The sequence below is a fragment of the Schistocerca nitens genome, chromosome 4, assembly GCF_023898315.1.
Source record: "Schistocerca nitens isolate TAMUIC-IGC-003100 chromosome 4, iqSchNite1.1, whole genome shotgun sequence".
Classification (NCBI taxonomy): Eukaryota; Metazoa; Arthropoda; class Insecta; order Orthoptera; family Acrididae; genus Schistocerca; species Schistocerca nitens.
Window position 1 is genome coordinate 673,630,187 of NC_064617.1, and position 24,739 is coordinate 673,654,925.

The following is a 24,739-nucleotide window of genomic DNA, read 5'->3' on the forward strand; positions in this document are numbered from 1 at the left end:
GCTGAAAACAAGCCCGTTTCCTGACTCAAGGCATGTTATGGTTATATATGACCGTGTATGGTCAAGCAATCAATATCTGTCCATTTAGGACTTGGCCCTTGAGGTACTGCATGGTGTTGAGTACAGCCCTCTTGAACCCAGTGAATCAATATTTAAATGACAATTGTATGATCCTGACAATGTTACAAAATAATAAACCACAATCTTGGCACTGTTGAATCCTGACTTGTGCCAGCAGATGTGTCTCCTTCTTATGCGAGGTGAAATCATCTCACAAGAAACAAATATTCAAATACGATTTCCGAATGAGATGCTACCAGCATTATGGAGCAGTACTGAGATTCTGATCATCTGCATATCCAAGCATGTAGTACAGCTTGTGCCAATGTGATGTTTGTCGAATACCAACTACTTGGTGTTCCTGTTTTAATGACCATCAGTGTTCATACTTGTCTAGAAATGGATTTCTAGTATGTGAATGGAGATAATTTATGTCAATTATAACAGGAGGTTTTAATGTCTTGACCATTGTGTATAAAATATCAAAGTCCATAGCATATGTTAGAGCTTCTATTAGTGAAATAAAATTTTACACTGAAAAGTCCAGATTGGAATATCAACATTTTTGAAAAGGATAAGTTAGTATTCACCTTAAAGATGACTTGCTGAGTTGCAGACAGACACAATGTGTCATCTCTATGTTAGGTAGCAATCTATCCTTTTCATAATTGTAGAAATAAAATTTTATTAATCTAACATTCATGTGCTATATGGATGCAACCCAGTCACAATCCCAAAGAAAGCAGATGTTGACAGATGTGAAAATTACCGAACTATCAGTTTAATAAGTCACAGCTGCAAAATACTAACGTGAATTCTTTACAGATGAATGGAAAAACTGGTAGAAGCCGACCTCAGGGAAGATCAGTTTGGATTCCATAGAAATATTGGAACACGTGAGGCAATACTGACCCTACGACTTATCTTAGAAGCTAGATTAAGAAAAGGCAAACCTATGTTTCTAGCATTTGTAGACTTATAGAAAGCTTTTGACAATGTTGACTGGAATACTCTCTTTCAAATTCTAAAGGTGGCAGGGGTAAACTACAGGGAGCGAAAGGCTATTTACAATTTGTACAGAAACCAGATGGCAGTTATAAGAGTCGAGGGACATGATACGGAAGCAGTGGTTGGGAAGGGAGTGAGACAGGGTTGTAGCCTCTGAAGGATGTTATTCAATTTGTATATTGAGCAAGCAGTAAAGGGAACAAAAGAAAAGCTTGGAGTAGGTATTAAAATCCATGGAGAAGAAATAAAAACTTTGAGGTTTGCCGATGACATTGTAATTCTGTCACAGACAGCAAAGGACTTGGAAGAGCAGTTGAATGGAATGGACAGTGTCTTGAAAGGATGGTATAAAATGAACATCAACAAAAGCAAAACGAGGCTAATGGAATGTAGTCGAATTAAGTCGAGTGATGCTGAGGGAATTAGATTAGGAAATGAGACACTTAAAGTAGTAAAGGAGTTTTGCTATATGGGGAGCAAAATAACTGGTGATGGTTGAAGTAGAGAGGATATAAAATGTAGACTGACAATGGCAAGGAAAGCGTTTCTGAAGAAGAGAAATTTGTTAACATCGAGTATAGATTTAAATGTCAGGAAGTCATTTCTGAAAGTATTTGTATGGAGTGTAGCCATGTATGGAAGTGAAACATGGACAATAAATAGTTTGGACAAGAAGAGAGCTACATTAAACTAGTCTCAGGACTGAAGACCACAACAACAACACAGCATGGATGAGTGTTCGCAGGTGCACACTGCATACATCCTAAGTAAATGTTAATTTTAATCCGCCAATGGAAAAAGTACACGTTTTTTTCTATATACACTATAAGGTCAATGTGTGTGTTTACTAGCGGGTGAGTTACGTTTTTATTTTTAAACTGTAACACCATGACATGTCCGCTATCCTTGCAAAGGTGATCAATGGAGGAGTACTTCTGCTGCTCTGGTCAATATATACATAAATGATATGATAGACAGGTAAGCAGCAATATTTGACTATTTGCTAATGATTCCATAATATATGGGACAGTATCAATGTTAAGTGATTGTGGAAGGTAAAGGATGACTTACACAGAATTGTTATTTGGTGTGACGAATGGCAGCATGCTCTAAATAAAGAAAAATGTAAGCTAGTGCAGTCGAGCAGGAAAAACAATTATGTAATGTTCGAGTGCAGTATTTCTGATGTGCTGTTTGACACAGTCACATCAATTAAATACCTGGGTATAATTCTACAAAATGATAAGAACTGAGGCAAGCATCTAAAGACAGTAGTTGGGAAAGTGAATGGTTGACTTTGGTTTACTGGGAGAATTTTGGGAAAGTGTAGCTCATCTATAAAAGAGACATCATCCAGAACACAAGTGTGACCCATTTTTGACTAGATCTAGTCCTTGAATGTTTGGGATCCCCACCAGATCAGATAAAAGGAAACCATCAACGAAAATCACAGGTATGCTGCTAGATTTGTTACTATTAGGTTTGATCAACACACATGCTTTATGGAGATGCTTTGTGAACTTAAATGCGGATCCATGATGGAATGGTAAGAGAAGCAGCAATTGCTGCTTACTGCAGAATGATTCTGCTGCCACCAATGTATATTTTGCATAAGGACCATAAACAACAGATACAAGAAATTAGGCCTCATATTGAGACATATAGACAGTCACTTTTCCCTTGCTCCATTTGTGACTGAAACAGGAAAGGAAATGACTAGTAACGGTACAAGATAACCTTCACCATGCACTACATGGTGGTTTGGGGAGTATGTATGTAGATATATACTACTGATACTACTAATACTACTACTACTACTGTGATTAAGAAGTAGCCAAAACAATTCCATCAGTGTTTTGCTAGTAGGATGATGAATAGGCAAATGTTCTTCTTTTGGAAATGTATGACATTACATATCATGTACTTCCTTATGCCAACTTTCATATGAATTGGTCATTTCTGCCATTGTCAGTTTCTGATCATCACTGATTTAACCACCATCATTGTCCGTATTTTCTAATTGTTTCATGGCCTGGAACATATGTGAAAGCTCTGTCTTACAGTACATCACTAACCTTAGTTTCTGCAATGTCGAGAGTCGGGCCATCTTCCTCTGATCTCCTAATCACTGTCTTCTGCTATGCTGGTGGTTATTAGAACTGCAGTGCCATGAAGAAAGAAGAAAGGAAGAGTAGAGTTTTTTAGTGCCCTGTTGACAGCACCCTCATTGGAGGCAGACTCAAACTCATATTAGGAATGAAGGGGAAAGAAATTGGCTGTGGCCTCTGCAAAGGTACCACCTTGACATTTGCCTTGATTGAGGTATGGCAATAACAGGAAACACAAATATGAACCACCAGATGGGATCTGAACCACCATCCTCCTGAATGTGAGTCCAGTGTACTAAGCACTGCGTCACCTCAACACCATGAAGGCAACACACAATAAATGCCAAATTGTAATGAACTGTACTACATGACTGGATATACAAATTATTAGCATTTCATGTCATAAAATAGCCTGGAGTAAAACCACCTGCATTTGGCATGTAAGGAAAAACAAGTTGTGAGGTAGCATTCATCATTAGTATACACACCCATCATGGTAAATGACATCATTGGTTATGTAAGATGATCACCTCTGGTTCCCACAGCTGGTAATTTGGACAGAAGGTGTTACATATCTGATGTGTTAATGCTGTGTCACATCTTTGAAGTCTCCATTATATTATCTTTCAACAAGGGAATGGAAGACTGCATGTTGCTAGTACTGTCCTAATGTATCTTGATACAGAGGGAGTTCAACAGTAGTCATGGCCGGCAAGTTCTCCAGATCTCTCAACCATTGTTAAAATATTGTCAGGGGTTGCTCAGAGAGGGGAACACCAGCACACACCAACCTCTATGACTATGAACTCTGTCATAGTACTGAATCATCATGTAATGACATTCCCATATCTGTTATCCAAGCTCAGTTCAACTTGATGGCCAGCCATGTTAGAGCTTTGTTGCTGTCAGGGATGGCAGTTCTATGTACTAAGTTTTGGATCCTTTACACCCCTCAATTACCTACAAATTTAACTGCATGTTCTTCTTACTATAATGTATATGCACAATAAGTAAAATTTTGTTTATCTGCCACCTTTCTTAGTGTTGCAATTTTAACACTCAGTCCAACACTGTTTATGTGTGAGGATAATGCATATGATGAACCATTGGGCACACAGAACAACCTCTCAACAGATGGTAAAATCATTCTAATGGCAAAGGTCTGCTCCATCAGCCACCACAAGCTTCATATTCAAGACAGATAATTCTTAAGAACTAAAGGCTAGATAACAATCCTGGCACTAGTGCCATAGCACTTGTTCACCCTTCCATGTATTCCCATTGAAAACTGATACTAAGGTGAAATACAATATATTACCATTACCATCTGGTGTGGCAATAACTAACACAAATGTAACTACATTGTTCCAGAGACCTTATCAAGTCTCAGTCATCCATGATGTACACATGCAGACTGGACTACTCTAGCACATGTACACCCTCAATCCAAATTCCCATTCACACCTCAACCAGACTGGTGTTCCCAATAAACTTGAACAGCAAGTGGGCTGTGGTGTGAATGCAAATTTGGACTGAGGAGGAAGGTATGCTAGAATAGTCTGTGCACTTGTAAAAAGCTACTGTGCCAGGTGGCATAATGGTTAGCACATCTGCCTAGAGGGTAGGCCCAGGTCCGAATCCTGGCTTCAGTAAAAATTCTAAATTTGTCCCTTCACTCTGCATACAGACATCATAACACAAGTGTGTTCATTTTGCTTTCCTGTTTTGCTGAATCTTGGATACTTTTTGCCAAATGTACACAACATACAGTCATGGCTACTGTACACAATATACCTGCCAAAACTGATAGTTGCAGGCAGTCAGTGGTCTCATATTGACATGTCATGCATGTTGTGTATTTATATGTTGTCTGTAGTAACACGGTTCACGTTTTCCGTCGCACTTCACATAGCGCAGACCGGGAACTGTCTCCTAGGCGTGCCCGGAGCGAACTCACCAGGCACGGCCCATGCTGCCTGAGTTGTTGTTGTTGTTCCACCGGCAGAGGTTGCGGCCGAATACTCGTGTGCCCTCTGGTGGACGGGACTCTACTTGCGGCAACTACCATCTGTGACGCGCCGTGCCGATGTGCGCCTCCCGCGATCTTTCTGGTGGCTACTGCACTCCTCCTCCTTTGTGGGGTGAAGCCACTGTGATCCACTGCGTCAGAAGGTGGAGTGTCATGCAGGAGCGATGACCTCCACGTCCATCGGAAGGCTGGAGTCGAGGGGATCTGCCAACCCTCGAGCCGGAACCTTCGAATACGCCTGGAGGTGACTCACACGAAGAGGCCCCCGTAGTCCCACCACCGGAGCCTGGGACAGAACGGGAGACAAGCCGTCGAACTCCGGATCCTGGTCCACCTCAGGAGGGGCAAGACCCAGTGGTGGGGACAAAGGGGAAGGGACGACAACAGGTGAACCAGCCTCCTGAGAAACTGGGCCTGCGAGGGGGGCCGGATCTCACTGGGGCATCTCTAATGATGGCGATGCCGCTGCTGGAGCTACTGGACGCTGCCAAGGCTGAGAACCATCGCAGTGCGGCTGAGTCACAGGGGGGAGGGGCGGTAGCGTTCCCTGAGAAACCAACACGGGTGCCGACAATGGAGAAGCCAGTGCCCGAGGGGTCGGAGGGTGGGTGCCCAAACGTGGATGTAGCTGATTTTGGTGATGACGTACCTCCCGGACCCCCGCCTGCAAGGTATAGAGCCAGCAGCCATTTCAGTGCAGGACCAAACCCACGTGCCCAGACCGACATACCCAGTGGAAAGCCGGATACTCTGTTTTGCGAAGACTGGCGAGGACCAGGCTGGAGGAGGTGCAGGAGAGTCCTAGGTTGGCACCCGTGGAGGAGCTCTGTGAGGCTGCGTTCTCCCATTGGTGTGGTCCGGTATGCCGTCAGGAAAAACGTCAACGCCTCCTCCACAGGAAATTCGTGCACATACTTTTTCATCTGCGTCTTAAATGTGCGCACCATGTGCTGGGCTTCCCCATTCGATTGTGGATGAAAGGGGGGAGAGCAAACGTGCTGAATACCAAAGCGCCTACAAAAATCCTGGAAGGTCTGCAAAATAAACTGAGGTCCATTGTCCGAGACCAGGGTGACTGGCAGACCTTCCACAGAAAAGATTTTTGCTAGAGCCTGGATTGCAACTTCTGAAGTGGTCGAGGAGCAGCGAACCGCATATGGGAATCGGGAATAAGCATCAATGACAATGAGCCAAAAGCCATTGAGAAATGGGTCCGCAAAATTGATGTGAACACGTTCCCATGACTGGGTTGCATGCGGTCATGAAGAGAACGCTGACCTGGGAGATGCCTGTTGGCTCGCACACTGGGAACAGGCGGCCACCAAGTGCTCAATTTCTCTGCCAATACTGGGCCAGTACACATGTCTGTGAGCCAAGGTTTTAGTACAGGAAACACCCTAGTGCCCCTCATGTAATAACGTGTGGACTTCCCTTCGCAAACTTGCAGGAACAACCACGTGAGGATCTGTATCATTGGTAACCAGAAGGAGAACTCCTTCCAAGATGGAGAGGCGGTCTCGTAGAACAAAATAATTATGAAGAGGGTCTGAGGCCCGGCCTGGAGGTCGGGATGACCACCACTGCTGAATGAGGTGAACTACTTGCCAGAGAACCAGGTCATCTGCCATTTCCCTGGCGAATACATAATCTCCTCTCGATCGAACTTAGGATCCGGGCCCACCGGAAGACGGGAAAGAGCGTCTGCGTTGGCATGCTGTCCGGTAGGGCGAAAATGAATGTCATAATGGTACTTAGAGAAGAACAAGGCCCAGTGCTGTAGTCTGTGGGCCACCCTATCCGGAATCTGAGAGGCGGGGCCAAATAACGATATTAACAGCTTATGGTCAGTGATTAACTGAAACTTCATGCCGTACAAGAAATGGTGAAAGTTGGTAACAGCGTAGACAATGGCCAAAGCCTCTTTTTCCACCTGGGAGTAATGGGCCTGCGCGGGACTAAGAGTTTTAGACGCAAACGCCAGTGGCTGCTCGGAACCATCCGCATTGCAATGGGCCAGGACCGGCCCCACCCCATACTGCGAAGCATCTGTAGCCAGGACCAATGGCTTATGGGGGTCAAAAGTAGCCAAACAAGGCGGTGACGTGAGGAGGCCCTTCAGCGAGGTGAACGCTCACTCGCATGCAGGCGACCAATCAAAAGGAACACCCTTGCACAGAAGAGAGTACAGGGGGCAGGCTATGGTGGAAGCCCTGGGAATGAACCGGTGATAATAGGCTATCTTGCCTAAAAAAGCTCCTTCAGCGAAGCGGGCCGAGGAAGGTCAACGATACCATGGAACAAACTTCCTAGCGGCTGGACGCCGTGCTGAGAGATGGTGTAGCCCACATACTCAATGGATGGTTGGAAGAAGTTTGACTTACGCAGGTTGCAATGCAAGCTCACAGACCTGAATTTGAGAAAGAGGGTGCGAAGGTTGTGCAAGTGTTCCTTCATGCTGTGGCCTGTGACAATTATGTCGTCCAGGTAATTAATACAATGAGGGATTGTCGACGTGACATGCTCAAGATAATGCTGGAATATCACCGGGGCACTGGATATTCCGAACGACAACCGCTGGTATTGGTAAAGGCCAAACGTTTGGAGTCCTCATCAAGTGGTATCTGATGATAAGCCTCCGAAAGATCGATTTTCGAAAAATATTGGCCTCCCGCCACAGCGGAGAGCAATTCATCAGAACGAGGCAAAGGATAGGTGTCCACCACCAATTGGGAATTAATGGTAGCCTTGAAATCGCCACAAAGACGTAATTTTCCCGAGGGTTTCCTGACAATAACGAGGGGTGAAGCCCACTCACTAGAAGAAATGGGAAGAATGACCCCTAGGGCTGTCAGCCGGTCTAGCTCTTCTTTTACTCTAGGGCGGAGAGCCAAGGGGTTCTGCCTCGTGCGTAGAAAACGCGGGCGAGCCGTCGCCTTCAACATTAAGTGAGCATGCCCCAGGCCCTCCTCAAAGATATCCGGAAAGTCAGAGATCAAAGATTCCAATGATTGATAGAGAACGTCTTCGGAGACCAACTGTATGGTGTCAGCTATAGAAAACCCAAAAGCTCGAAAGGCATCCAACCCAAAAAGTTTAGCGGAGCTCGCATCACTGACAACAATAAAAGTAATAGGCCGAGTGACTGATTTGTAAGTCACGTCGGTAGTGAATTGACCCAGTAGGGGAATGAACTGTTTACCATAACTGCGTAGACACCGGTAAACTGGCGCCAACAGGGCGACCCAAGGTTGGAGTAAGTTTGTGCATTCAACAAAGAAACTGCCATGCTTGTATCTACTAGCAGTTGTAATCGGTGCGACCAAACCGACACCTCGATAAAGAGTTTGTGTGCCGATGCATCGGGAGCCTGGCCCGATGAAACTTCCTGAATGTCAATATCCATGTCCTCTGTACCTGATTCTTTTGAGGCTGATTGGCAAACTTTAGGAATGTGTCCTTTTTTATTACATTTGCGACAAACGACCCAACGCTGGGGGCACTCTGACCGATCAAGATGTATATAGCACGATGCACAGGACGGTAACACGCGCTGGCAGCCGGAACTCTGTTTACGCGCCGTGCGGGAGCGGCAGTAACAGCCAGATTGTATCGCTCGCACGTCGTCCACCCCAGACACAGTGGATGCAGCCGCGCCGCCCTGAACCGCCGCGACGTCACACCATGCTTCCAACTGTTTACCTGCGTCGTGAGAGACTTCATACGATTGAGCAATGGACAGGACTTCCTCAAGGGAAAGGTCTTCTAACTGCAGGGCCCGTTGTCGGACCTCCCTATCAGGGGCTGAACGAACAATGACGTCACGCACCATAACGTGGGCATACGACTCTCGCGACTGCTCCATGACAAAATGACACTTGCGACTAAGACCGTGCAGGGTAGCGGCCCATGCCCGGTAAGACTGATGGGGCTGCTTCTTGCATTGATAGAACTCGCCCCTAGCCACCACAACATGCATGCGGTGGCAATAATATGAACACAGCAATGAACACAATGTGTCAAAAGACCAGGACGAGGGTTTCGATGTTTGTATGTGTCCCAATCCTCTGCCGTCTCATCATACAGGGGAAAGGGAGGAGGGAACGGCGCTGGAGCAGACTGCGTGGAGAGCAACGCCGGAAGCACTTGTTTCATGGTTGCCATGGGCTCCGTCTGCTGTTCAGCCAAAACCTGCACTAAATCCTCCATGCCGTGGATAAGCTGGGAAACCGGAACAATGACACAACACGTGAAAGAATGACCCTACTCGTTGCCAATTGTGTAATAACACAGTTCACGTTTTCCGTCGCACTTCACATAGCATAGACCGGGAACTGTCTCCTAGGAGTGCCCGATGTGAACTCACTGGGCACGGCCCATGCTGCCTGAGTTGTTGTTGTTGTTCCGCGGGCAGAGGTCACGGCCAAATTCTCGCGTGCCCTCTGGTGGACGGGACTCTACTAGCGGCAACTACCGTCTGTGACACGCCGTGCCGATGTGCGCCTCCCATGATCTTTATGGTGGCTACTGCATTTTCTCACTTCTTGTTAGTGTGCACAGTGTCACCATGGTGCTATGTTTCTCCATGCTCTCAAAGACCCTTTAAACTTATGGCCATAATTGTATGTAGAGAACATCAACAATACTACAATGCTCACCGCCAAAAAAAGGAAGAGCTCTCTTCTCTTAATACTGAATTTGTCTGAAGCTGTATTCTAGAAGAATCATAAAACATATTAATGTCTTCCACATGTGCATCATGATATGAATATGATGGTAAAATCAGAAAAATTTGAGCTTCTGAAGAGGCTTATTAAAAACCATTCTTCCCATGCTCCACTTGTAGATGGAATCATTGGGATTGTAAATGACAGTGGAACTCAAAAGTAACACATTACAATTTAGCATTAAAGTATTACTTTCAATGAATATGATTTACATAAAATCACTGGGTGCAAATGACTTGAATTTAACTTCATGTAGCTACATGTACTTGCAATCACATTATAGAAATCCTTGATTAAAGATTAAAAAGCAGCTATATATGTGTGGATGTAGCACTGCCATCCCCCCCCCCTCCCCCCCGCCACCCCCACCCAAAAAAAAAAGGAAAGCATGCACACGACATTCTTCAATATTTTTATTTCTCATTCTTTACAATTATGCTGGGGTATACACTTGTTTTAGGGATGCTTTCTCCAGTTGTAAGGAATATGTCAGACATAAACATTGTTTTGTACAAAAAAATGTATCAGATCTGCCTTAGTTACAGTTCATGCATATCTGGTCTGGCTGAGGACTGAAGATTAAAGGAAAATAAATTGTTATAACAAATTAACTTTTATATTTGGCACATCAACTTAGATACTGTGATATGATATCACTGGTCATTTCAATCCATTCATTTTTTAATCAAAGATCAAAACTTGTTTCCAGTTGTTTTCTAGCAACAATCATAAAACATTGTAAAAGGAACCACGAAAGGATAATATCATACATCAAGTTAAAGAATCACTTATATACTTGATAACTGATTTGTCTTTTGATGTCAGCTGATGCTGGATGTCACACTATGAGGTCGAGTCTCAATATCAGGAGATGATGCTGTCATGTCTTCATCCGCAACAGTCAGATGATTTTCATTTCCAGATGTAGGCTCTTTCTCTGAAATAATTTTCATAACATTAACTATACAGAAGAAATTCTGAATGGATTTAAAAACAAACAACTTTCTGGGGAGGGCAGCCACAGCTCAGAGGCATTATGAATGACAATAACAAACATTCAAATTATCATAAAAATTATAACAATTAAAAAGTCAAGAATTGATGAGCAGTTTCCAAAAGGTGCACAACTGTATGAAGATACTGTATTTGCAACTATTGCTTTCATGACAGTATAGACATTTCTTCGGGTTTATCTGTCAAGAATACAAATTTCTGAAAACAAAAGTGACAAGTACTCACAATGGTTACATTTCCATAAGGTATATGGACAACATGGAGTCCCAGCTCTCAGGAAGTGTTAAGAGTCAAACCACACAGGTGGGTCGTCATAATAAAATTTAGTACAACCAAAACATCCTTGTCAATGTGTACAAAGCATTACTCTTGAATTAGTCAGGCCTAGAAAAAAGTGGAGGAAAACTCTAATAATGAATGGTACACTAGTGTGAATGAGAATAAAATGTCTAAAAATTAGCTAATGTCTAGGGAAAGTACTATAAGTAATGGCAAATACCATTCAAAAAAAATAATACTCTAGGATAAAACTGAAATCTCAAAAATATAAGAAATTTGAAAAATAGCTTACAGGATAACACCCCAAAGGATACATTATAAGATACAGTAGACACTAGCTGCATAAAATCGGTATTTATAAAACTTAAACTCCCATATTACATGCATACTTCTGCCTTATTGCTAACAGGTGAATGTGGTGCATGCAGCCTGTGGAGGGTAGCAATACACTGAATGGCAGAAGGAATCATGTCCTTTAGCCTTCCAGTGTATAGCTACCCTCCACAGGCTGCTTGCACCACACTGGCCTATTAGCAAGGTGGAAAAATATGCACGTCACATCGGATTCTAAGTTTCATTTACATTGATTTTATGCAGCTTGTGTCTACTGGATCACCCATTAGTGTGTTATCTGATATGCTATTTTTCAGATTTCTTCCATTCTCGACATTTCACTTTTATAACAGAGTATTATTTATTTGCAAGAAGGCACTGTAGCCTTCTGCCTTCCAGTGTATTGGTAGCCTCCAAGGCCTGCTAGAAAGATGGCAGAAGTATGCACATCACATGGGATTTTAAGTTTTATTTACATTTTTAGGTATTTTTCCCCTTTCACAGTAATGTCCCATTCCTTATGTATGCCCCCTCCCCCTCTCCCGCTGCTTTTTTTCTGGGCCCTGCTCACTCAACAGTCATGATTTGTAAATTTTGACAAATATCTTTCGGGTGTACTGAATTTTATTATGACAACCCACCAATGTTGTTTGACTCTTAATGTGGACAATGTCCAGAAAGCTGGGATTACATAATTGTCCATCTACAGTATGAAAATGTAAACATTGTGTATGAAAATGTAAGCATTGTGGGCACTTGTCATTGTTTTTTTAGGTAAATGCCAACACTACGATTCTATATTTGTACCATTTCAAAAATTATATGCAGCAACTTGTATTCTTGATAGATAAACCTGAAGATTCATCAATACTGATGTGAAACAAGTAGTTGTGAATAAAGCACCTAGATACAGCTATGCGGATTTTGGAAATACCTCATCATTCATATAGTAGCAAATATACTCTCGCATGCAAATACCATAAAGCTGCTGAAGGCATCCTGCAATAGATTGTCCCAAGCTGCTACTTGCAGTTTTTGTTGCAATTTGGCAATGATTCTTGCAGGCTTCAGAGAATGAATAAGTATCTGCTTGAATATGTCCCATACATATTCAATTGGCAAGAGATCTGGTGACTTTATTGCCCAGGACAATTTTTGTACACCATGGAGAACATGTTATGTCACATCAGCTGTGTGTGAATGTGCATTATCCTGCTTAAAAAGAAAATCACCTTCCTCTTGAAGAAATGGCAGTGGTACAGGGATAACAACCTGTGCAATATAGTGGGCACTGGTTACTTCACCCTGCAGAAACACCAAATGTGATTGCAAGTTGTAACTTTTGGCTGCCCACACCATGAAGCCTGGGATGCGACCCCTCTGCCATGGATGAATGCGCTCTGGAATAGGCAGTTTACCAGGTCTGCATGGTACAGATGTATGTCCATCACTTGCATACAGATAGAATGTACTCTTAACACTGAAGACAACAGAGTTCCATTGCACTCTCAAGTCGACTCTTCGCCAATACCAATGTAGTCTTGCTTGGTGGTGTCATAGTGTCAGTGGTAGCTTTGCCAGAGGCATAAGTAATCTTAGTCCCACTGCACGCAGACAGTTTCACTGGTTTTTGGTGATACATTAAGTGCAAGATGTGCCCAGATTCCTTCTGCGTATGATGGCCTGTCAGCCACTGCTGCTCTCACAAAGCATCAATCTTGATGTGCGTCTGTATTACATAAATGTCTGGAATCTGTTCTATCGTGGAAATGTTCAACAGACAGCTGTTGAAAGCAATTTCAGTACAGAGTCAGTGGATGGTCTGAGTCAGAGGATCAGGCAGTCCTGTGACCATACAGGCTACAGATTCCTTGACGAACACCACAGGAGAGCAGGGTTTTGGGTTAAGCATAATAGGTAAGGGGTCTGTTAAACACAGGAGGTGGCTATATAGGTAATGGGGGTTTTTTGAAGGGAGTGAGCAGTTTTTTAGATTAGAGGGTCTCATGAAAGAACAGAGAGGTGCAGATCAAACACAGGATGAAGGTGGACCTAGGAACCAGTGGTATTGTAGTTGTAGTATAGCTGTGCTGAGAAAGACCCAGATCTTCAAGCACCAACAGAAAGCACTGAAGCTCAAATTGTTAGAGGTATTGAAAACTTGCTAAAACCAAAGGTATGTTCAACTGAAACTTTTAGAAAGCAGCTAACAGCACTCAGAAAGGATAGATTAAATACAGCTGGTGATGGCATGTTTGTTGGTGTTAGAAGTAAATTTAGTTTTAGTGAAATTGGAGTAGATAGTTGCTGTGAGTTAGTATGGGTAGTGATTATACATAACAACTGGAATAAATCAAACAATGGAAAATCCAGGATGGAATGTAACAATATTATGAAATGGAAAGTTGCTACTCATCATATAGCAGAGATGCTGAGTCACAGATAGGCACTAAAAAAAAAAAAAAAAAAAAAAAAAACTGTCGCAAATAAATAAAGCTTTCAGTCATTAAGGCCTTTGTCAACAATAGACATAGAACACACACACACACACGATTTCAGTCTCAGGCAACTGAAACCACACTGTGAGCAGCAGCACCATTGCATGATGGGAGTGGTGGCTGGGTGGGGGTAAGGAGGAGGCTGGGGTGGGGAGGGAGAAGGATGTATGTTGTGGGTGGTGAACAGTGAAGTGCTACAGGTTAGATGGTGGGCAGGGGAGAGGTAGGGTGGGAGGGGGGAGGGGGAGCAATGGAAAATGAGAGAAGTAAAAAGACTGAGTGTGATGGTGGAATGAAGGCTGTGTAGTGCTGGAATGGGAACAGGGAAAGGGCTGGATGGGTGAGGACAGTGACTAACCAAGGTTGAGGCCAGGAGGGTTACGGGAACGTAGGATGTATTGCAGGGAGAGTTCCCACCTGCAGAATTCAGAAAAGCTGGTGTTGGTGGTAAGGATCCACATGGCACAGGTTGTGAATCAGTCATTGAAATGGAGGATATCATGCTTCACAGTCTGTTCAGCAAGAGGGTGGTCCACTTGCTCCTTGGCCACAGTTTGCTGGTGGCCATTCATGGGGACAGACAGCTTGTTGGTTGTTATGTCCACATAGAATGCAGCATCATGATTACAGCTTAGCTTGTAGATCACATGGCCGGTTTCACAGGTATGGGATATGTGATGTTTGTGATGGACTGGAGTAGGTGGTGGTGGGAGGATGTATGGAACAGTTCTTGTATCTAGGTCTATTACAGGGGTATGACCCATGCGGTAAGGGGCTAGGAGCAGGGGTTGTGTAAGGACGGATGAGTATGTTGTGTAGGTTCAGTGGATGGCAGAATACCACTGTGGGAGGGGTGGGAAGGATAGTGGGCAGGACATTTCTCATTCAGGGCACAATGAAAAGTAGTCGAATCCCTGGTGTAAAATGTAATTCAGTTGCAACAGTCCTGGGTGGCACTGAGTCATGAGGGAAACGCTCCTTTATGGCCAGACGGTGGGACTTTTGGAGGTGGTAGGAGACTGGAAAGATATGTTGGTGGTGACTTCAATCTACCCTCAATATACTTCCAAAAATGATTGTTTAAAGACAGTAGTAGGCATTAAATATCATCTAAAATTCTACAAAAGGCATTCTCTGAAAATTATTTTGAGCCAGTAGGGAGGACACTCAAAGGGTAATTTTGAAATATAGTAAGGTCTTGATAGCACAATTCTTTATTAAGTGTTACAAATTTCAAAATTTCATCATCAGACTGAAGATAAAAATCGAACTTTATTACAAAATACAGCAAGCTTGGTACTAAAGTTAGGTTTCTTCCTTCAGTCTGATGGTGAAATTTTGAAATGTGTAATGTCTAATAAAGAATTTTGCGATCAAGACCTTCTATACTTCGAAGTTATGCCAAATGTAAATGTTTGTGTGCCTCTACTACGTAAATATTTCTGGATCATGTAATGCACAGTGTAACTGGTTGTGAAAACACACTTGCCCACTTAGCAACAAATAAGTCTGAGCAAATAGGGAGCATATTTGTTGGCAGTTTTGTTTCAAATTACTATTCAGTTGGTATGAAATTTCGGTAGGCAAACAACAAGTGCATATGCTGCTGCCACCGCCTCCCCTCCACCCCTATCAATCCATCAGAGCCGAGTTAGTTGCTTCCCCGGAAACCAAATCCTTGCTTCGTAGATTCATTTTTGACTGGTATGAGATTCCCTTCATACTTCACTTCCTGAGTGTGGCTTGACTGCCAATTTTACACATAGCCAAGAACTCTGAAACTGCCCCACAAAAAGAAAAGTTTGGCCCCACTCAATATTGACCCTCAAAAAAGGCCTCTAATTTACATCCAATCTTGATGTATGCTTCTAAAATATGCAATAACAAAGGGTAAAATAACAGAGCTTCATGTCTTATTGACATTGGTTTCATTACTGGCTGAGAATTAATCCAAACAGACAAATGAAAACATGCTTCCTGTCCATTATACCTACAGAGATAGACATGCATAAAGCTGCAGAAATGAGGCAAAAATCATCCCATTAAATCCAACTGACATAAACAGACATTAAAACTTCACTGGCTACCAAAGATTTCAGCCCTGAACACCAACAGTACTTGTATTGAATACCAAGTACAGGACATATGGTGAAAAATTATTTCATGTTACTGTATTGCATATCTCAAGTAATACCCATAGTCTGCCTTAAGCACTACTTTCCTGCCATCAGCAATATATAAACCACTCTGAGCATTGTTGAAACAAATATACACTCCTGGAAATGGAAAAAAGAACACATTGACACCGGTGTGTCAGACCCACCATACTTGCTCCAGACACTGCGAGAGGGCTGTACAAGCAATGATCACACGCACGGCACAGCGGACACACCAGGAACCGCGATGTTGGCCGTCGAATGGCGCTAGCTGCGCAGCATTTGTGCACCGCCGCCGTCAGTGTCAGCCAGTTTGCCGTGGCATACGGAGCTCCATCGCAGTCTTTAACACTGGTAGCATGCCGCGACAGCGTGGACGTGAACCGTATGTGCAGTTGACGGACTTTGAGCGAGGGCGTATAGTGGGCATGCGGGAGGCCGGGTGGACGTACCGCCCAATTGCTCAACACGTGGGGCGTGAGGTCTCCACAGTACATCGATGTTGTCGCCAGTGGTCGGCGGAAGGTGCACGTGCCCGTCGACCTGGGACTGGACCGCAGCGACGCACGGATGCACGCCAAGACCGTAGGATCCTACGCAGTGCCGTAGGGGACCGCACCGCCACTTACCAGCAAATTAGGGACACTGTTGCTCCTGGGGTATCGGCGAGGACCATTCGCAACCGTCTCTATGAAGCTGGGCTACGGTCCCGCACACCGTTAGGCCGTCTTCCGCTCACGCCCCAACATCGTGCAGCCCGCCTCCAGTGGTGTCGCGACAGGCGTGAATGGAGGGACGAATGGAGACGTGTCGTCTTCAGCGATGAGAGTCGCTTCTGCCTTGGTGCCAATGATGGTCGTATGCGTGTATGGCGCCGTGCAGGTGAGCGCCACAATCAGGACTGCATACGACCGAGGCACACAGGGCCAACACCCGGCATCATGGTGTGGGGAGCGGTCTCCTTCACTGGCCGTACACCACTGGTGATCGTCGAGGGGACACTGAATAGTGCACGGTACATCCAAACCGTCATCGAACCCATCGTTCTACCATTCCTAGACTGGCAAGGGAACTTGCTGTTCCAACAGGACAATGCACGTTGTAACGGAACATATTAAAGGCTTTACTTTAATGAAGTATGCGATCCCTTCCAAATTCAACCAGTTTAATGAGTATTTATGATCATAGAAAAGTTATTGTGTATGTTAACAATGATTGCATAACATGTCTCCATAAACAGTCAACCCATTAAATTATACTGAATAACTGACCCACACAAAAGTTAATATCACTTGATCACTGATACAGCAAATGTCATCATGTAAAAACACTAAGTTCATCTTAAATAATTAATATGAAGTACGAAAAATAGTGGCCAACATAGGTATTTTGGATCTCCTTAAATAAAAATCACCCAGTGAAACCTATTTGTTCACTAGGAGCGTTTTCACTCAGTATTCACGTAATCAATCCTATTTTAGACGAAAACCAATGTAATTCTTAATAATTCATGTTACTTACTTATTTATGCAAATTAGAGAAGTCAATTGACAAACTTCTAAAAAACGACCTTTTTGTAACAAAGAATTATTCTGTCAAGTCAACAAATATGTCTGTCATTTTAATAACATGTTAAATTATGTCACTCGATGCAAATTAATAACTTTTCTGCACAAATTATGATAACAGATGTACATGTGACTTATAAACTATATCTCTTTTTAGTAGTTCTTTGACAATGTTATAAATACAGGCAGTCGGAGGCAGTCAGGGGCAGTTGGAATGTCACTTTGGTGAAGTGTGTTTCTGTGTTATTGTTTGGGATGGAAAAACAATGCAAAGAACATGTAAAGGAAGTACTACTTTGTGTTGTGTTATGGTCTTTGGTGGACAGTGGAATTAAGATGGCCACCAAAGTAATAAATATTTGATGTTTACATATGTGTTGGTTTCGTTTGTTCTTTATCATCAAAAGCACATGAAAAACACGGGACCTCATGTTTTTAACCCTAGACAACCAGATTTAGAGCCAGCATCAGCATCGAGACACAGCAGCAATCCAGCAAGCAGCAGCGATTACTACAATGCATTGTAATGGCGCCAACCTAACATCAAGTGCTAACAAGCTCCGTAAATGGGAGTGAAATAGTGCGATTACAGCAACTAGAGATATCAACGACTAGGCGGACCTTTACAACGTCCGCATGTATCCCGTGCCACCCAACGTGCTCTAGAAGGTGTAAGTCAACTACCCTGGCCAGCAAGATCTCCGGATCTGTCCCCCATTGAGAATGTTTGGGACTGGATGAAGCATCGTCTCACGCGGTCTGCACGTCCAGCACGAACGCTGGTCCAACTGAGGCGCCAGGTGGAAATGGCATGGCAAGCCGTTCCACAGGACTACATCCAGCATCTCTACGATCGTCTCCATGGGAGAATAGCAGCCTGCATTGCTGCGAAAGGTGGATATACACTGTACTAGTGCCGACATTGTGCATGCTCTGTTGCCTGTGTCTATGTGCCTGTGATTCTGTCAGTGTGATCATGTGATGTATCTGACCCCAGGAATGTGTCAATAAAGTTTCCCCTTCCTGGGACAATGAATTCACGGTGTTCTTATTTCAATTTCCAGGAGTGTATGTATACAACAAAAAATCTTTTGAAAAGTTACAATGTCATGTCTTCAAGATCATTTATTTGTGCAGGAAATCGTATACTGGAGAAACTTTACATATGGGAGGAACAAAAAATGAAGCAAAATTTGTAAAAAGTATCTCTGGAAGATTAGTATTATGGTGATAAGAGTACATCTGACAGTAAAAAAAAAATATTAAAAAAATTTAAAAAGGTAGTTATTACCATTCATTTTCTGTATGATCTGCAATTAGAAATTATTTTTGTCTCTTACTAACAATATTTTACAATAAAACCTGGAATTTTGGTTTTCTAAAAAACTCCAAACTTAATATAAAATGTTTATTAGAGGAAGAAGCACAATAGTTTCTTATTACCTGAAACAGATATACACTGTTGATCATTGAAGGGAATATGGTGTTCTGAATTGGTCAAATTTTCAAATGATTTTTGTATTTTTGGAGTTTGATTTTCAGTTGAGGAAGTTAAAAGTTTGGCAATACCTGTAAAATGTAGACATTTGCCCTTCTGTAAAAGAAGTCAGTAAAAAAATTATCAGTATGATACAATAACTCAGGAAGGCACAACAGTTTAATAAATAAAAACATTAAGACTCCAAAAGTGCAATTATTACCATGACCAGTTTCCTACTGTCGATGTAATAAAGTATATGTACTAAAATTAACAGTTTTCATGTGCACATGAGAAACACTTGGATTTAAAGACACAGATAATAATGTAATAGATATTCTTTCTTCTGAGAAATTAAAACAGCATAAGGATTCATCAGAGTGGCATAAAGCAAAAGAAATGCAAACATGTTTAAAACACGCAAATAAGTAGAGCTGTAGGACAAATGCACATCCCTGTGTTGTAACGTTCTTAACTCCTTGTAGCATAATGATGTACTTCCCAAATGTTGAATGTTGAATTGTTGCCCCGTGATGTATTTTCTGCATGTATTTCAAAACCTTGTATTTTTGCTGCCCTACTGATGAGAGCTACCAAACACTCCTTCCATGTAACACTCTTACTGCATGGTTCCATAAACTAAATGGTTTTAGACCATATCTACATTATGCCAGAAGATTACACCAAGGGACTGTACTGAGTGAAACAATGTAAAGTATATTTGCAATCCCCTGCAGGTCAACACTATATGTGAAATTTGAAAAGCAAGCAGAACTGAGCTTTCTGGTTAAAGTACATAAGTTATGGTACTAAGTTATGGTACTACCTAAGTTTTTTATTTATATAGATGCCAAAGAACTTCAGACATTGAGTCTCATCCAATGTGTGCCCATCCTGCTACACTTCTGGTAAACTATTTAGCTGTTTACAGTGATCAAGTCATAAGCTTGTTCCATTGTACTGGCTGTGTCCAGTATTGATGTGTGTGGGTCCTCTATCAGCATCATGTGTCATCAGCAAGAAACAAAAGTTTTAAAGTGTTCTCCTATGACACAGATAAACCACTTTTCTCCTCACTCCAAAGTTAGTCTTATTCCTGTCACATCAAATGGTAATGTGACACTATGTTCTCTATCGTAAAAACGTAACTCCATACATGCAAGGAAAACGACTTTTATGTTACGCCAGTTTACTTTCTATGGTACAGGATAATTTTTCATATTAATTTCTACAGAACTGAGTTTGTGAGATCATGTATTTATTATATCAGAGACTACAAATCCTAAATATTTCCTCCATATACATTTCTGAAATTATAATCTTCCTACACAACAGACAAAAATTATTTCAGGAGAATCATTTTAACCGAACATATAACTCAAGAAATAAAAATAATTTTATGCTACCCACACACCAGATTAAATTATATGCATGGCCTCCACAGTATATGGTGATGACAATATACCTATAACAAGTTAATGGGCAAAAGCATATTTAATATGAAGCTGAAATTTTAGAAATGAGGCTACAGCAGATTCTGTGAGAGAAATGCTACTATTCAATAGAAGAATTCATAGAGGATGAAATGATAATTTGAGCAAGGGGTAATTAAGTGTTATATTTTATTGTATAAACATACAATAAAATATAACATACAATAAAATATAACAAATATACAATAAAATATAACAAGATTGGATTATTATTATGATGCTGCTTACTAACATCAGATGTTCTTTATCATGAAATTTTACCACAATTTGACATGTCTATTGTACCTGAATCAAATGATTTAGATTATATATGTTATGAGACAAATAAACCACAATTCCCAAAAAAGTTATTTCTCAAGAGAAACCTTTATGTAAAACAAACTGTGTTGTAAACAAAGTTTAGGATCATGTCTAATTTTTATTTACTTATGTGACTTTAACTTCTGTAGCAGTCAGAGAACAATAATTCCTATTGCAACTGACAGATCATTCTTCAGGTTTTGCATAGCTTGTCAACATTTTTAGTGATATGGGCGTCCATGCTGTCAGTTTCTTACTTCACCTTTTATATTTTTAATAATCTCCTCTGGCTTTCAACTTTTCTATCATTGTGTCTATATATTTATCACTTTTCATGTCTGTGTAGCTGTTCAAGCAGTTGAGGGATGTTTGTTTGCACATTGCGTTTTTCTTGGTTTTATGGTTTGAGTAGCCTTCCTCACTATTCTAGCTTACCATACATGTTTCTATTTGCACACACTATCTACAGTTTCTTTCTGGTCTTGTCTTTCATACCTTTGCAGCATTTCTATGATTTGACAGATGTTGGTTCACATCCTGCCTTATTAATATTACTTAGTCATCCTTGGTTCTTTGTCCAAACATCCACATTTTGTCGAGGATCAATTAATATTCTTTTAAAATATAAATTTTCCTCATACACTGTTTTATTCTAGATTATTACAGTTTAAAATGATCGATAAGATTTCTTATTGCACTAATTCTCTGTTACATAGTGATAGCTACTTTAAGTATAGACTGAATTTTAGAGTTCACTTCCCCCTTTGTTCCTACACCAGCATACACAGTTTGAGAAATTACTTTGTTGATGACTTCTAGTTTTATATTCTTCTTTTCTGTCTTATATCTTTGGTTACATTATTTGAAATTGGTTTTTCAATGGATGTGATGATGGAGTAAAACAAATGTTTTCAAACACAGGCTCATGTCTCAGCCTAAATGTGTGCATCTCATTTCTGATATTCTATTCTTTTCATGGTTTTAATAAATTTACTGCTGTTGGATATCTGTTTTCTGCAAGTCATCGACCAGCTGAAGAACCATTCTCCCATTTCTACAAGATAACAAGATAATTCTTTCTTTCTCCCTCCCTCTCTCTCTCTGGCAGGAAACTCTCTCACATTATCTTTGACAATGACATCCCACATTTATTGTTATAGTCTCTCAGAAACAAAGCACTGCATTTATTGAATTTTGTTGTGATTGGCTGTGAGCAAATATTTAGTTTTACAGAAACTCATAATTTTCAACACCCTATAACAACAGCAAGTACCAGATTTTTACCAAACTGTTTCAACAGGTCATGCATGAGAGTGTGGCATCGATCCACAGATTAATAGGCCAGAACATCATGTGTGTATTATGTATTCAAGTTGATCTTTGTTTTGTATACTTCCAGGACCTCAGTTCCTGCCTAGTCTTCGACCAGTACATTTGTCATGTAATCAAAGTATCGATGATTAGAAGAGAGAACCGTGGTCATTACCTTACCACCTTGATATCTCCCTCAGTGGTGACCCCAAAGTTCGAATAATCCATCGAACCTAGTACAAAGTGACTACTGCGCCGGCTTCTGTGGTCTGCGTGGACCTTTGTCCGCTACACAATGGCCTTCTACAACACGCCGCCGCCGCCCGATTTTCATCAGCAACAGCAACTAAATTCAAGCACGCCAGCTGTAGTCAGTGCCCGACAGGAATTTCTGCAGTCCTATAGCCTCGAGAACCCAGGGACCTCGTCAGGTGCAGTGGTTTTGAACATGATGCCAGTGATCTCCGACTCTGGCTTTGTTATCCCCGAAGTGCTTCAGTTTTCGCTGCACAGCAGTACAAGAAACCACTACACACTGATACCAAACTTTAATGCAAGTACTGTAAATAGAGGGGTGCATAGTTTTCATAATGTGCCACAACAGGACACCTTTTTGAATGTGCAAGCTCTACATGTGTATCACTTCGTGCCAGTTGCACACTACATGTATGATATTCGCCAGCCTTTTACTCTGAGTGTTCATCAGTGCACTAATTTGAGTGCGTCAGGTTCCACCAAGCTCATCAGTGACTCTGTGATGGAGAATTTCGCTTTAAATGTGGAGGACCAATTGCATAATAACCCGTCGAGCAACCGCTGTGACCACTTTGACCTTCCGCCGCAATAACCAGTCCTGCTTCGCTCCATGCCGGGCTTCCTTTTTTGCTTCCCCTCCAGCTACTATGAACACAGCCAACAAGTCTGCTTCCTCTTTACCACCCTCACGACGGAGAGTTAACTTTGACTTGCCTACTCCTGCGTCTGTGAGTGGCTGCCCGCATTCTTCGACCGCCAGCTCATCGAATCTACCGAAACTTCTGGCTTTCAAACCTGCCCATCTGGAATTCTGGTTCAACCTGGTCGAGCAAACTTTCAGTGTCTGTGCACTTGCTGACAACACCAATATCAGATGCCTCATGAACCACCTCCACGACCATGTTGACTTAATTTATGACCTGGTTAAGTCACCTCCTCCGAACGAGAAGTACGCTACAGCTAAACAAGCGATACTGGAACGTGTCTCCAAGACAAGAAGAGAAAACGTTTGACAGCTCGTCTATGAAGAATGCCTCGGTGACAGATCTCCGTCCTAGCTGTGGTGATGTCTTCGACTTCTCGTCAGTGAATGCGACATGCCAGACACCACGCTCACCGAGATTTGGACAGAAAAGCTGCCTCTGTCTGTCCAGATGGCCATCTCCGCCTACGAAGATAGAACAAATAGCGAACGCTTGCGTGTTGCCGACCGAGCTTACTCCGCTCTACTACGTAAATGCCGTGCCCAGCAGTCCAGCAGCTATGCCAGTTTCCAACCACAACCAGGGCCTCAACGTGGATGCCCCACTAAACCTAAGTCTGTCAAGCTTGTCACACTACCGGCACCTTCACGTCCGCACAGCAACAGCACATCTGACTCCGCGGAAGATTCTGGGCCGCCGCCGTCTGACCACTCACAGGAGGAGCAAATGTTTGCCCATAAATACTGTTTCTTCCATGCAAAATTTGTGGAACAAGCACACAACTGCAAACCGCCGTGCTCCTACCCGAACTAAAACCGCAGGTAGGCAGCAGCGCCACCTCCTGCAATGTAAACAATAGGCGCCGTCCCACGCTCCATTTTGTGCCCAATGCTAATGCTTCGAATGGACGAGTCTACGTCCGCGACTTGAACTCTGGCACAAACTTTCTCATCAACATGGTACTTCCATCTTGTCTTGCTACCGAAAAGATCCGGCTACACGAAACTGTCCTATGTGCTGTAAACTCATCTAGTTTGTCGTGCTTAGGTTCTACTTTATATGCAGTGTCCCTCTTGGCTGAGTGCAACCTGAAGTGGTCCTTGCTGGTGGCTGACATCGACAATCCCATTTTGGGCATCGCCTTTCTACGACACCTCAAACTGTGGCCTGACCTTGTGAAGAATACAGTGTTCTACCATCCTACGCAGGAACACATCACGTGTGCTTCGTCGAGTGTCAATAGTACTGCTAGGTCCACCTGGCTAGGAAGTGTAATAACCCCTCCTCCGAGCTCTTGTCATGGACCGATAAGTGGCTCATGGAGTGTGTCGAGTCTACACGCCTGCGCTTGGAACAACTTGAGCTACACCATCTCCTCAATGACTTAAGTAATGAGTTATCTTCGACACGGCAGCAGCTTGC

General features: G+C 42.5%; 1 protein-coding gene across 1 annotated transcript in view; it reads right to left on the reverse strand.

Moving 5' to 3' along the window:
- Window positions 1-10,531: 10,531 nt before the first annotated feature.
- Window positions 10,532-24,739, reverse strand: part of LOC126253086 (uncharacterized) — a 246,575-nt gene continuing 232,367 nt past the window's right edge. Inside the window, exons 12-13 of the mRNA XM_049954187.1 lie at window positions 19,221-19,371; window positions 10,532-10,866 (exon numbers count right to left, since the gene is read on the reverse strand). Of these exons, the coding sequence (XP_049810144.1) occupies window positions 10,751-10,866; window positions 19,221-19,371 (267 nt within the window). The 3' untranslated portion in view covers window positions 10,532-10,750. The remainder of the gene's footprint in view (window positions 10,867-19,220; window positions 19,372-24,739) is intronic.